General features: G+C 48.1%; 3 protein-coding genes across 3 annotated transcripts; 2 read left to right on the plus strand and 1 right to left on the minus strand.

The window, feature by feature from the left end:
* Nucleotides 1-58: 58 nt before the first annotated feature.
* Nucleotides 59-1,686, minus strand: LCP9604111_3231 (uncharacterized protein; the record flags this gene model as incomplete). Its single annotated transcript, XM_039070797.1, has 4 exons — nt 59-864; nt 915-1,276; nt 1,328-1,496; nt 1,548-1,686. The coding sequence occupies 4 exons, from the start codon at nt 1,684-1,686 to the stop codon at nt 59-61; spliced, it is 1,476 nt and encodes a 491-aa protein (XP_038930498.1).
* A 4,175-nt stretch (nt 1,687-5,861) lies between these two features.
* LCP9604111_3232 (cation-transporting P-type ATPase PCA1) lies at nt 5,862-9,532 on the plus strand (the record flags this gene model as incomplete). The annotated part of the gene is made up of 2 exons (XM_039070798.1): nt 5,862-6,210; nt 6,264-9,532. The coding sequence occupies 2 exons, from the start codon at nt 5,862-5,864 to the stop codon at nt 9,530-9,532; spliced, it is 3,618 nt and encodes a 1,205-aa protein (XP_038930499.1).
* Nucleotides 9,533-12,431: 2,899 nt separating this feature from the next.
* On the plus strand, nt 12,432-14,266 carry LCP9604111_3233 (uncharacterized protein; the record flags this gene model as incomplete). The annotated part of the gene is made up of 3 exons (XM_039070799.1): nt 12,432-12,549; nt 12,604-12,887; nt 12,947-14,266. 3 exons carry the CDS (start codon nt 12,432-12,434, stop codon nt 14,264-14,266), a joined length of 1,722 nt encoding a protein of 573 aa, XP_038930500.1.
* Nucleotides 14,267-15,052: the final 786 nt, after the last annotated feature.

Below are 15,052 nucleotides of genomic sequence, written 5' to 3' on the forward strand. Positions count from 1 at the left end.
ACTTGGCATGACTGCGTGATCGAATCTTGCACATACTGATTCTCTTCATTTGTTGTTGCTAGACAGTGAATTGCGTTTGGTAGGTTATGTCGGAATCAGGCTGTTGTCGTGATTGTTCAAACTGGTCTAGAAGATCATGCAGCATGTAATGCGACCGAAGGGATGTGTCAACTCTCTGGGGCTCGGCATCGATATGCGGGCCTTCTTGTTCCTCAAATAGCAATGAAGACAACATATTATGAGAGCAGAGTGATGTGTCAACGACTTGCGGCTCACCGACCCCTGCATATTGAGCACCTTGGCCAGCCGTAGAATACTGTGACGGATATCCGCCAACGAAACTTTGGTTCGATGGAGTGAATTGAGAATGTAGCTCCTGAGAGCCATCGCTCGTTGCCAAATTGCCATGCAATCCGTTAGCCACGCCAGTCCTTCCTATCGGTGGAAGAATCACTTCATCACAGACTGCTGCATTCGAGACATTGAGCATTTCGCTGATCGCGGACCCTCGAATTCCACTGGAGGTGGGCAAATCCCGTTCGAGAGATCCTATGGCAGCTCGTCGAAAGTGTAGGGGAGATTGATGGTCTGTAAAGCTTGGTGATGGTTCTAATTGGAGGATAGCAGGAGATATTGTTTGTCTGACAATGCCCACTTGACCTCCTGGTCTGTAGTGATCATTCATCATTGTCGATGACCTACGTGAGTCATCTTGGTGAATTTGGGGGAGCGAACATGCTGTCTGACGCCCGTGGACTGTATATTGCGGATCTGGACTAACAAGCCGCAGTCGATGGTCACATGTCACTTGATGTGGGAAACCCTCAGGGTTTGGATTCCTGCTCAGGGAAGCTCTCTCCTGGTCTGTGGGAGTCAGCATCATGTTGATGGATCTCATTGCCCGGAAGGCTCACCCGATAGATTTGGAATGGAACGATTGGGATCTTCCTCAGAGGTTGTCTGTAGTTGTACATTGGCCGACAGAATTGGATTGAGAGACGGGCCGTCTAGATTTAAATTGGTCCCGCTGCCAACGCGACGTCTTTTCCGCGCTTCGTGCAATAAGTCTCTTGCGGGCTGCGAGTCCCTTTCCGTTTGGGATTCAACCCCAAAGTCAGCTTGCCTGTCCAGGGAAAACTGATGCACGGGAAAGAAGAGCCTTTGTCTTTCCAGTTCATCCATGGCATCTGAACCAAATGGATCTAGGTACCATTTTGCAAACGATTCCAGAGCAATATCAAAATTGCAGTGTAGAACATTACACACGTCGGAGAGTCTAGGCTAACTGTAAGTAAAAAGCGACAAGCGAAACGGTTCGTAGACGTACTGGACACTTTTGCCAAATATGCATTTGATGATGCACGGAACAGAGAGATGGTTTGAGTGCAAACTCTCTGGGCTTTTCTTATATTGGTCTTCTTTCAGACGGGTGGTAAATATGGGTATCGATTTGGTTGCTTTCGCCCAGTACCTCAATGAAGTAAAGGTCGGGGTAACTATATTCATTTGTCAGCTCCGTATGAACCCAATTGGCAAGGAAGCCTGACAGTAAAACAATATATCACCACTTCTGATATCCCAACCGCTCTCAGTTTGAAGGCGGTCAATTGCCTCGACCCCCCAAGCCGCACCATGCCGAAGTTCCTGAAGATGGTTGGCTCCGCCTTTTGAAATACATCTCATCATCTTGTTCACCGAATTTGGATCCACACCAAGACAACACGCAACATGGCAAAGCGCACTTAACAAGAAATTCTGGTAGGATGACATCAATCTCGCCCACTTCGCATTGTTGGCGCATTTTTGTGCGAGCGAAGCAAAAGCCCCAAGAGTTTGGATGATGTCTGAATGCCGAGAAGGGATAGCTGATGTTGGGGAATCACTGTCTCGTAGGCAACCTTCGCTTTGGAATAATGAATCCAAAACGGAAATTCGAGGGAAAGAGGAAGATACGGCTCCAGACCACTTTTCTGCGCAAGGAATCTTGTTGATGAAACTTTCTAATGGCTTCATCCACGTATCTTCCGATCGAGATGAACCTGATAGCGAAACCCTTTTACGCTGAGTCACTGAAAGGGTTTGGGAGCTGGGAGGCTGGAGAAGATGGGATGGTGTGGTTTCGAGTGGAATTTGAGATCGCACGAGGACATGCTGTGGGATGTAAGGCGTCCATTCTCTCAGTATCCGCTGAAGGTGATAAATGTGCCTCTCCAAACCGGCGACGTAGTGGATAGCATTGCTGGATTCCATCTCATGGACAAACGAAGCCATTCAAAGATGACAGTACGATGTAGAATAGATGATTCAGTCCTCTGAGGAGATAGCGGGGAAGGAGAGTCAATACAAAATCTACTAACAAGAATGATTGGGCGCAGTATATGCCCACCGCATGAGCTCACATGCGCATTAGCAACGTCAGAGAAGCGAAAAATAGACTCAAAATACGTGGACGGAGTATGATACTAGCGCCTTCGGACTTTCGAGACCGCCCAAAAGAATGGATCAAAGAGAGCCCACTAATTATTTCGCACAATATCTCGGGCATCGCTCAAATTTTTAGAAGGCTGTTTCTCATTAATTTTGAAATTTTGGTTGAAACTAACTTTCACTGTCCTAGACCTGTAATCAGTGGCATATGCAAAAGAAATGACAAGTCTGCTGGATCATCATGATATAAACTACTGTTTCTCAGGTTTATCCGAATCATTGACCAGGATTTCACGATTGCAAGACCATGGTCTGCTTGAGCCTACATAGAGTTCGTTGGGTTTTTTCGAACTGCATATCTTCTTTTTTCTTTTCCCCGGGCAACTCGCGCGAAACGCATTTATTTGGAGGCCCAGATCCCAATCGAAGTAACATGCATGAATCCACGAAAGGCACCGAGCCCGATAATGGTGTTTCTACCAGAGATTCAGCGCCGATTCGCTTGCACGTAAGCTGCCCTTCCCCCCACATTGACCACCGAGACCTAACCCAACAAGACTGTGCGGATTTTGTTTTCTCACGATATAACTCAACTTATGAAAGACATCAAGAGAAATGGCCTCGACGATGTGGTTGTTGATGCCGTTCCTCTCCAAGAGCTTGGTGCTCAGCATCAAGCCCAGGACGAGCATGGCTGTACAAAGAATGCATTTCTAGTGGATCTTGCGGTGCTTGAGTCTGGTATTTTACGGGTTCGGAGGAAATATGGGATTATAAAATTCATTCCCTTAAGCAGCGATGACCCAATTGTCTTGCAACAACCGGCAACGGACCCTGACTTGAAGAAAGCTCTTTGTTACCAGCACCTACACTCAAAATACCTGCAGGAGTATGAAAAAAGGCGAGACTTGGCAGCTATTTTGGGATATGAGATACACGAGGGTTTGAACGACTGGTATAATGACTCTCTCCAAGACATTGGTAACAGCCTAGAAAAACTCGGATACATTTGATCAACCCACGTATAATTCAATTCATATTTTGCACCTGCACTGATCACTTGATGGGGCTCAATTTCAGACAAGCAAAAAGTCAAAGTTTGAAGGGGCCGTTTCGCACATAAACCTTTGGGATCTATCTTGAAGTATTCGCCTCACTCCAATATCGTGAGGTTGTCTCAAAAAAATAATCAAGTCCTGCCCCACTTCTGAAGATGAAGCACCAAAATGCCAAGTTATCAGCGCTAGCATCAAAATAGTACTATAACCAAGGTCGTGTAGGACATTCTCCACTAAGACGCATAAATCGTTTTCGAGAGAGGTGTTTCCATCGGGGCATAGTTCCTGGGACCTTCTGCTTCTCAAAGTCTTGCAGGCATCTAGCAGTATCCTCGCGTCTTGGCTGGGAGTTTCCGAGGGCGTCCATTCCCTGAGATACGGAGATTCAATTCTCAACAAGAGCATTGCCTTCAAAGAAATTTCTGCCGGCCCGTATAGGAATTGGACGGGAATCGCGGCAGGCTTCTAAGGTGAGCATATCATCGTCACAAGCGAGAGGCGCGGGTACTTACCATGGCTAAATCTTTGGTAATGACCAGGCGCAGTTGATGGCCACCTGGGACAGTAGAAATATGCCCCTTTATAGCCTCCTGGTTTGAATAAAGAAGCACCAGCTTAAGCTCGAAACCTCTCCATTGATGATGTTACCACATACTCGTCTACATGATTTGAATCTGTTTGACAAATTGGTTCCATGAAGTGCTTGTCATCTATCTCGCTTCGATTGCTTCTACAAAGCTACACACACAAGCTTTTTTTTTTGTTTGGACCGAAAATCGAGTGGAAAATAAATGAGGACCTAGAGCAAACGACCTTAATTGCTGCCGGCCCCTATAGGCTGACTAAACCTGCTGTAAATGAGCCGGAAAATACTAAATCCTCAAAAGGCCTCTCTACCAGTTCGTAATCCAACGGCCGGTTATCACGCGTGAGGCACTAAAATAATCAACGACCTATTCTGTCAGCGGGTATTGTACATAATGGTTTTGAGGAAAGAAAGAATTAATTCCAATCACCCTAAATCTCGCGGCGTTGCCTAGACCTGTCGTCCACCGACAGCTTGAATATATATAGTTCTCCTCGCTCTGCACCTATAGTTCCCCAAACAACTTTATCTTTCATTTACTCTATAAGGCCTCTTCCTCGAGCCCTATAATTTAGCAAAATCTCTCAACACAAAACAGGCTTGCCGGAATGCCCTCACTTTCATTCTTCAACATTGGAATTATCGATGTTAACCCAGAATTTAACCCATCTGGCGTCCCAATGGCCAACCTAAGCCGTGCTTTCTTCATTTGTTGGCAAGAATACTCTACCGAAGGCATACCACTGTGAGTCTCACCCCGCTAGCGCCATAACTTATTTATCTGACGAAAGCGCAAGAGACGAAGAGACTACCACTGGGGTGGAATTTCGAGGAGGGTCACTCACTCCCCTTGGTCGTTTCATTCCTGCTATATTGCAGAATCGGCTGGTTATCCGTAATATCCAGAATGATCCGCGCATTGGAGGGCTGAAGCTTGTCGTACCTTTAATACTAGATTTCTATAGTAAATATACATACGTAATATAGACGTCCGCCTAGTTAAATTAAAGGTTACCCTTAGAATAGGTCGTGGAGACGGCCACGTGATATCACGTGATCCCTTTAGCTAAAAGGTTAACTACTATTCCAACTAAGGTTAGATAGGCAGCGTTATTATTTTTAGTAGAAAATACCTTTAAATACCGTTTAAATACCGTTTAAATACCTAGCTTTAGAAAAGAATACTACTAAATGCGGTATTTAACTTAGAATACGTATTTTGAAAAATAATACCGATTCCTTATAATACCGTGTTTACTCGATTGTTGTAGGAATCTGTAGTATAATGAAATACCGAATTACAACGGTCGCAATACGGGATTTAAACGGTATTTCGGATCATAGGATCTCCCAGATGGCAGCTAGGCCCGGTTGTACTACCCCATATTAGTCAGCGTATTTGTGGTTGGACTGCCGTGGTCACATGCACTGCTTCTTCAAAGATAAACCCCACTCCCACGATCTCGTCCAAGTATCGAGCGCACGCCAGCATAACTATCGATACCATTTCTAACAGAATCCGAAAAACTCGATTTGTCAATGTGCATGAAAAGGTTTACAGGCGGCCGATTAAGCCCATAGCCCAAAGACAAACAGTTGAGGAGGCTGGTATCGTCAATCTCCAACGCTAGGTAGCCGCCGTGGATGTGATTGGCCAGGGGGACTCGAACCATTCACGTGCTGGCATGTCCAAGGGGAAACCGACAGGCTGATACGATTTCCGAAAACTCAACTTGACCAACACCTCAAATTCACACAAATTGGACTGAAAGCGAACGCTGACTTCAACGATGGAAGGCGACTATTGCGGCCTACCGACTCCGGCCCCTGAGCCCAATGTTACGGCACTCGCGGCTCCAAGTGAGAAGCCGAGCAGTTGCCAGGATTCTTGCTGCGATAGCGACGACACTGAGCACACCCCGGCCCCGGGTCAGAAAACGCCCGCCCCGGAAAAACTGGATGATTGCTGCTCTCCTGAAAAATGTGCGGACAACAAATCCGAGAATCATACCGACGCGCCTGACTGCTGCCGTGGCAAAGTCAGCCCATGCTGCGACACGTCTTGCCTTGACCGCTTGGCTATGCGGGAATGCGAGATGAGTGCTATGGCTGCCCCCGGCCCAAACAGTCAGCCAAACAGTGAGTGTCCGCCCTTTGAGAATGGCATTCAAAGATTGCTAACTCCCTTTCAGCTTGCGGTGGAGCTACCGACCACAAGGCATGCAACCAACATAGTCTCTCTGCCCTCGACCGCTACGGCGCTACTCTACAGGCTCTGGGATGTATCTGCCGCGCTCTTATTGCTCTTGGCCAGGAAACCTGCTGTGAAATTCGCGACCGACAGTCACTGGACGGGAAGCAGTGCTCTAAGAAGTCGTCTGCTCGCTCCTTTCGCATTTCACTGAATTCCTGCAGCAACGGCTCAGTCACCAAGGACCAGGCCGCGCAGAACCGTTCTCGCCTGCGAAGGGGCTCTCGTGAAAGCACCAGGTCTGTCGAGAAGGCGTCCGCCCATGCCTGTGTTGTCGCTTTGTGTTCGAAGGACAAGCCCGCCAAAGAGCCTCCTGTCAAAAGCAAGTGCCCGGAGCCGTGCTGCTCTGAGGACACTCCCACCACGGCTCCATTAGTTAAGGATAACTGTGCCAAGTCTTGCTACTCCCTCGAAAAGCCCGATGTCAGCTGCCCCGGATCTTGCTGTCCCAGAGACCAGCGTGTCAAAGACAATAACACCAAGAGCGTTTATGCGGACCTATGCTGTTCGAAGGTCGGATCCGTTGTTGAACCTCTAACTAGTGGGTGTGCAGGGTCTTTTTGTGGAACAGCTAAGAACACGATTAGCAAACAGCTACCTAACGCCGCCTCCTCTGGCTCTTGCTGTAAGCCACCGAAGCAGGATATCGTTAGTTGCGCAGATTCTCGCTGCACAGAAAAGCAGCCGGCCAACCCCCAAGGCTCTTGCACTGATGCTTGCTGCTCTTCTGCTGTGCCCGACCCTGGTTTAGAGATTGAGGAAGCCTCGATTCAGGCTATCACCGACATAGAGAATCAGAGTACCGGCAAGGAACATGTTGTCCTCAGCATTTCTGGCATGACTTGTACTGGTTGCGAGACAAAGCTTAGCCGAACCTTGGATACTCTCCCCGCCGTCAAAGACCTGAAAACCAGTCTGGTTCTCTCACGAGCCGAGTTCAACATTGATCTGCGCCTTAGCTCAGTTGAGGAAGTCATGAAACATCTGGAGCGAACCACTGAATTTAAGTGCAAAAGAGTCCAGAACCAGGGATCTAGCCTAGATCTTATTGTCCCTGATGAGCCCTCGAATTTCATTAGTCAGACGTGGCCGGACGGAGTTCTCGACATGGCACCTGTAGACAAGCAGACTGTGCGAGTTGCGTTTGATCCGAATATCGTGGGAGCTCGAGAACTCTCCAAGATTTGGGGTCCGCCAATTGAACTTGCTCCTCCACGTGGCGACCCTTCGCTGGAGGCTGGCAGCAAGCATGTTCGTCATGTCGGATACATGACGCTTCTCTCCGCTGTCTTAACGATTCCGGTCCTAGTCATGGCATGGGCTTCGCTTCCTGACGGGGAGGTGGCATATTCATCGGCTTCACTCACATTGGCCACGATTGTTCAAGTTGTCATAGCAGGGCCTTTCTATCCTAAGGCCCTGAAGGCTCTCATTTTCTCGAGGGTTATCGAGATGGACCTCTTGATCGTCTTGAGCACCAGTGCTGCCTACATATTCTCGGTGGTCTCCTTTGGGTACCTCATTGCAGAGCAGCCCCTTTCGACTGGTCAATTCTTTGAAACGAGCACTCTCTTAGTCACCTTGATCATGGTTGGTCGATGGGTTGCCGCTCTCGCTCGTCAGAGAGCTGTTGAATCTATTTCTATCCGGTCACTTCAGGCATCGACAGCTATCCTTGTCGACCAAAAGAGCGGAACGGAACGTGAGATTGACGCCCGACTTCTTCAATACGGCGACACCTTCAAAGTTCTCCCTGACACCAGAATCCCGACAGACGGCACTGTCATCAATGGGTCGTCTGAGGTTGACGAGTCTATGCTCACTGGTGAATCTAGACCAGTAGAGAAATATCCCAAGTCTGTGGTGGTTGCTGGGTCTGTCAATGGCTCTGGAGTTATGACTGTTCGACTGAACCGCTTGCCTAGCGATAACACTATCAATGCCATTGCTGCGATGGTCGATGAGGCCAAACTGTCGAAACCTAAGCTGCAGGATCTCGCAGACCGGGTAGCGTCCTACTTCGTCCCGGTTGTGCTGGCATTGACAATCATCACGTTCGTCATCTGGGTTGCAGTAGGCATGACTGTTCGTGGATATGATGGATCCGAAGCTACAATTCAGGCCATCACCTATGCCATTACTGTCCTCATTGTTTCTTGCCCCTGCGCCATTGGACTGGCTGTTCCTATGGTCATTGTGATTGCCAGCGGAGTCGCGGCGGAAAGAGGTATCATCTTCAAGTCATCAGATGCTATTGAAGTGGCTCATAAGACGTCGCACGTCGTGTTTGACAAGACTGGGACCTTGACTCGGGGAAAGCTTTCTGTCGTAACGACGGAGTGCGCCAACGTGGACAAGCTCCCGCTTCTTCTAGGCCTCATCGAGAACAACCGACATCCAGTCTCAGTTTCTGTGGCTGCTCACCTCAAGGATGCCGGAGTTACGGCTTCGACTGTTCCTGAGCCCAAGAGCCTTACTGGCAAAGGTGTTGAAACCACCTTTGGTGGCCGGAAACTTCGAGCAGGCAATTCTCGCTGGCTGAATTTATCGGAAAATGAAGTTGTTCAGCCAATGCTTGCTCAAGGGTACACTGTCTTCTGCTTTACTATCGACAATGCGTTACAGGCGGTCTATGGTCTTGAAGATGAGCTTCGACCTGACGCTGCGGGAACGATTGAGACCTTACACAGGCGTGGCGTCTCGGTACATGTCGTTTCTGGCGACGATGACGGAGCTGTTCGGTCTTTGGCGTCCAAGCTTAGCATTCCTGGCGGTCAAGTGCGTTCTCGAAGCTCGCCCGCCGACAAGAAGGACTATATCCAGACACTCCTCCGTACTCGCATAGATCGTAAGGAACCGGTTGTTGTTTTCTGCGGTGACGGCACGAACGATGCTGTTGCTCTCGCACAGGCTACGATTGGCGTCCACATGAACGAAGGCACAGATGTCGCGCAATCCGCCGCGGACGTGGTTCTCATGCGGCCTTTTCTGGCTGGTATCCCCACCATGATGGACGCCAGTCGGAAATCTGTCAACCGCATCAAGTTCAACTTTATATGGAGCTTCGTATACAATACCTTTGCAGTCCTTCTCGCTGCGGGTGCTTTTGTCAATGCCAGAATTCCCCCAGAGTTTGCGGGACTGGGAGAGTTGGTGAGTGTGTTGCCAGTCATTGCTGCTGCGCTGCTTCTGCGCTGGTCGAAGTTCTAGGCACAGAGCACCATTATTGCACGAGTGACCACCACTGAAGTCCCACAAACTCTCGTTTATGCCTAACTGGAATCGTCGCTTTGAAGATGGAACGCGACATCTGTCATATTCAGTTTCGAATCGCAATCGCAGAATGCTGCAATCCTGTCGTTATCGATAATCTGCCTCATGTTAGAGAAGACTCCTCCAAGGAAGCCTCAACTCAATCCGTTCCATTCTCAGCTTCATTCTCACCGCTGAAGAAGTAATTATATAACTATTTTGTATTCTCGCTGGAACGACGCTGTCACTACTTCGGCCACGTTGGGTTTGATTAGTCTCTTCTTACAGTACAGCGTATGCGTGTGAACGCAGGAGACGGCAGAATCATAGAAAGTACGGGCCCAACTTGCAGGAATGGCTAGAAGAAGTGTACTTTGATGGCCCACGGAGTCCCGATCTCACCAGAGAAGATATCACGAGGCTGGGGCAAATCATCGGAAAGTTATTGCAGTTTGAACCGTCAGCAAGGGCGTCAGCTAGACAAGTTCTAGATGACCCTTGGTTTAATGAGTAAATGGCCCACGACAAGCGGTCTGTTCTGTGGAGAGTCTGCGCGGGAAATCGATTTCAACCAAGGCTGCATCTAGGACCTTTCTAATATTTCTTCAATCTTCAAGCCTGCGTGTCGAAAATGACCTTTAGCGCTTTCTTCTTTTGCACCGACAATATCAATACACCATGCGAGGAAGGCATCAAATCCTTGATCAGGATCTGCTTCATAGTAGCCCCAGTTACGTTTAATGAAAGCTTTTAGCTCAGCGAAAACTCCTCAATTGGAAGGTGGGTTTTAGACGCTCTTTGACCTATATTATATCAAAATAGATTGTTTATACCATATAACTGAAGAAGGAGTACTGGAAGACGAGTCGAAAAATACATTGTAGACATTATCACAAGCTATCCTGCTTGATCCGTATGATCACTAATAGATTAATCTTCAAGATGTGCGGTCCAATTGAGTTCATACATTCCAGGAATTATTTGTTAATTCCGAAGCCCTCATGCTCCTGGAATTCATGATCCATCAGCGCTGATCTCACTAAACGCACTAAAGCTCGGAAAGCCCCCTCCTCGTTCCCCGGAGCTATATTACCCAATCCCGGGAACTATAGGTCCTCTAGGAACGATAAGTCTGATTCCTAGGAGCGACCAAGAGCGTGCCTAGGAGCTATGTGACGGTTCATGGGTGCTTGGGTTTTACCACTACGCCATCTGGCCAAAAAGGCACAATGTTTGGTCAGCGACCAAACACCCAAGCTACTATATATGCTCGATCTCTGACAAGCTATGCTATGGATCCTAGGGCCGGATATGATCCCAGGAACATGAGTCTCACTCCCGAAATAATATAGAGAAATACATCATGTGGAGAACTTAGCGTTTCTATTTCTGAATTTTCCGTCACAAATGAACTTGGTAGCTGAGCCAACAAAAAAGGTACAAGAAGAGCTTGGGTCTGATGCCTGGAGAATCTGGCACAAAGTGGACACAGGAGGATTCTTTTAGGTAGACAGGATGAAATAATTCTTGCAACAGACTTGGGGGCGCCTGGGTATTAGGAACTTCGCGTGATTAATAGTGGGGGGTGTCCCCTAGCCAATCATACTCAATAAACTCCCTATTTCTTTCACTGCGTTTAAAAGAAAATGAATTAATCGCTTTGTTATTCTTTTCGACCGTTTTGTAGTCAGATTGCTGAGGGACAATCAATTCAATTGGTTAATCACCAGCTGTAAACCTACTCTTGGCCGTTGACCGTTATCCTTTCACCAGCATTTGATTGGCCTTTAACACTCGTTTACAGCTCCTTGCACGCTATTACTCTACCCTCATTTATTCTGCGGTGCAGTTATCGTGGAAAGCAATTTTTTTTAGTTAACTAAATAGCTGTCCTTGAATACGTGGCATAAAATCGACCGACCACTGAGGCCTAAACGATTTCACGCAGTTAACTTGGAGCGTGACTCTTAAGGTTTAGGAGATACACGTGATGTGTGCGGGGCCCAGGAAGCGTGGGTGTATTCGGCCAATGGCAGTAATTGACCACCGTACTCTTGTCCAGGAGGTGGCGTCTCTCACCTGCCATCCGTTTATTGCTTTTCATCACCACTTTTAGATGATCAACATAACCAACCTTTACCATTTCCGGTTCAACTGTTCAACAGTTGACTCGGATGCAACCACGAGTTCACCAGAGTTACTCATATTCATGGACGCTCACCCGTGTCCTGAACACACCCGAAATGTTTACCTCAACGTCTTGAGTCGAGCCTCGATTTCTACGAAAAACCGACTCCTCACCACATCCGACCGACATCGCACATGATTGGGATATTGCTCAGTCTGGAATATCGTGCAACCATGCATCGGCTTCAATTTATGTCATCCGGCCATTCATTCCTGCGGTCAGTGTGTTGGCGCATCGTGAACAGTCCCATTTTCGGAATAAACTATACGGAGAGACGCCTGGGGATATGATTCGAAAATTCAGGGGCAGATACCAATATTCCCTAAAGCTCTGTCCTGTCCTTGCGCGTAAGTCACATACCAGATGGGCGTTGCACCTATCCTGACAGTGAAGGTTACGGAAAGAACCATTTACAAAGTTGTATGGTTTGATTTGTTTTTGATATGCAATGGCCGACAGAGACACAACAAAAAGAGGGGGTCAATCCCGGTCAAGTCTTGCCTGGCCTGGTTGATGCTATTTTTGTGAGCCTCGCCTGTGGTTGATTTGATTGGCTCATTCTTCCCTCCCCCCAGCCAGAGGGCAACCGTTGCCCCGAACGTTCCAGAAGGGTTTCTGCCTTCATTGACAAGACGTAGTCTTAGTCTTTTGCCATCATCATCGCCCGCCATGGATAAAGCCATTTTGAGCCTGACAGCCCAGAAGATACGAGAGCTATTCACAATTTGCGGAATTGAGGACAGTGAGGAGCACCTTAATCTGGTTATCGCCCACGCTGCCGATCATGGTGAGTTAGCCCCCGCCAACGTCTGAGAGAAAGGATCATTAACGGTCGCTTTAGTTTACAAAGCTCGACTCGTGATTGCTGGAGGTGCGACCGAGCCTATTTCTCAGGCTAAGGAAGCGACTATAGAAACCCCTCCGACTCCACCACATGAAACTCGCGGGTCCTATCGACTTATGAAACAGACAGGAAAGGACGGTCCAACAACCTACAGCGATATGGCCAGCACGGAAAAGAAGAAAAAGAAGAGGAAAAGAAGCGACAAGTCGGAGTTGATAGATCAACCTCCCGGAGCGTCAGTAGCTGATGAGGAATCAATTTCGCCAGAAATACAAACAACGGTATGTTATTTTGTCCTCCAGATTGAAGGAAGTCTAATGGATACATAGTTCATGTCTAGTCCGAAGTCGACGACGCCGAATCTTCGTGTGTGCCGAATCCCCGTGACAGCTCTTTGCCATTACACCTAGACTCAGCCTTCGAGATGAAGGTCATAACAACAATATTGATGCAATGTGTCAAATGCAACTCTGATATCGCACAATATGGGCAGCGCGACTGCATGGCCCTGGCAACAACTAGGCTCGAGAGGATGCGGGAGCATGTCAAAGATGTCTCTCGATACAATTATGAGCAGGCAATTCACGCCATTCGAAGGGACACTGCTCTAACTACGGGCAGAGCAATACAGACAAGATACAACGAAACTATCTTCTGGCCAATCATTCTCAAGTGCGCGGCGCTGATCGACCCTGCCACGCTGCCACCCGCCAAGGGCCCGGCTGATGGATTCACCATGACGGAAAAAGCTGCCACAAAGAAATTCATGGAGGACACTGGGTATAGCGTGGGTGCAGAAAACCAGCGACAGTACCGCATTTTCTGGAAAAACATATTCGATATGCGTGAGGCTGGCGTTGACAAAATTCTCCTCTACCGTACAAAAGAATTCGACAGTTTCTGCAGGGGCTATTCCAAGACATCGGAAACTCCACTCGTGGATAAAGTTTTGAGATGGGAAAACGAGTATCGATCTCATATCGAACAATTGGAAATGCGGATTACCAAATTGAAAACAGGAGACTCGAAGCGTCTTAGCTACCTCAGCAACCTTCAAGTGCTAGAACGACTGAAAGTGCCAGAGCCCTCGTGGAATAATGCTTCAAACGAGTGGGCCGTCAACGCTGAAGAAGAAATATTCAGGCAACGCAGCTCAAAGTCTATCTCGACTGATATTCTTGGCATACCACACGGTGATGAATCGGTATACGAAGGTGGGTCAGACAAGTCCGCATTCATCACTCTTCTGCCCAAGGATGACGAGACTCTATTCGTCTCTTCTATTGTGCCGATATGCGAGGGAGACTTCCTAGGTATATTTGCTGGCACCATCCGTTTGTCGGAGGATTTCAATGTCACCCACGGTATCTCTGGTCCCGCTGAGAATTTGTGGCTTGACTATTCTCAGGTCACTGGGGCGCTGAATCAGATGCAGGTATCTGAACCAGGCGGTAACGCAAACGTGTGCCTTCGCTGGGAGGCATTCCATGGTGACAATGCGACGGAGCCGTGCATCTCGTGGCGAGTCTCCGTCAAAGCCGCCAAGCACATCATGCCATTTGATCCTATTGTTCGCGCAGCTGCTCAACAAGAACAATACCATTTGCATTCGTCACCTGCAAATGCCAAAAGAGGCTTTCTCGAATCTGCTACTAACTAATGGTCTGCTGTTGGGGCTCCCTTTGCTTTTTCAAGGAATCTTAGATGCGTTCCGTTCCAGACAAAGAAATACGAGCAAAGAAGTCCAGCCAGTGACAATTCATGAATAATTACATGTTATCTTTTGTCCTGTAATGCAAATATATGCTACAAAAATCCATGTGTTTACTTCCAAGGTACGATGAATAGACCTTTTTCCACAGCGGTTAGAACCGAGTGCGTCGCAGTCGTCAGGACAGGCAGCTGCCCACTGGTCCATTTCAATCACAAAGTTTGCGGTATTTAATTGGCGAGTGGTCCTTGCTAGTCCTGCACTACTCTTTAGTCGTGGCCGAACACCCCAGTCCTAGTCTCTCCGCTCCCGCGCTACACGCTATATGAGCTGGCTCTTCGTAGTATTTCCTAGTCCAATCATTCTAAGCCTAGACCTTGAGACAGTCTAGAGGCGACCAGGGGGTTCTCAGCCAAGACAGTCACGCTGCCTCAGTGAATATCGATTTCATTGGCTTATCAGCTGTGCTGTAAGTAGTGGGTCCCCGCAGTCGCCTTCAATTCGGTGATGGTCCTTGCCGCCCTCCTCCGCGGCTAATCTCTTTTCTACATTGTGAAACAGTCTTCGGTGGTCTAGGAACAGAGATTTCAGAGCTTGTAGCAGTCTCAGTGATGCGGCCATAGCCTGGACGACACGTGCTAGCTTGACTATTTCACATCTGCATGCCATGACTCACGTACTCCAAAGCCACATACTCGAGTACACATCACAAAATTACCCTGCGCTTGCATGCAT

Source organism: Penicillium roqueforti (assembly GCF_015533775.1).
Source record: "Penicillium roqueforti strain LCP96 04111 chromosome Unknown scaffold_05, whole genome shotgun sequence".
Lineage (NCBI taxonomy): Eukaryota > Fungi > Ascomycota > Eurotiomycetes > Eurotiales > Aspergillaceae > Penicillium > Penicillium roqueforti.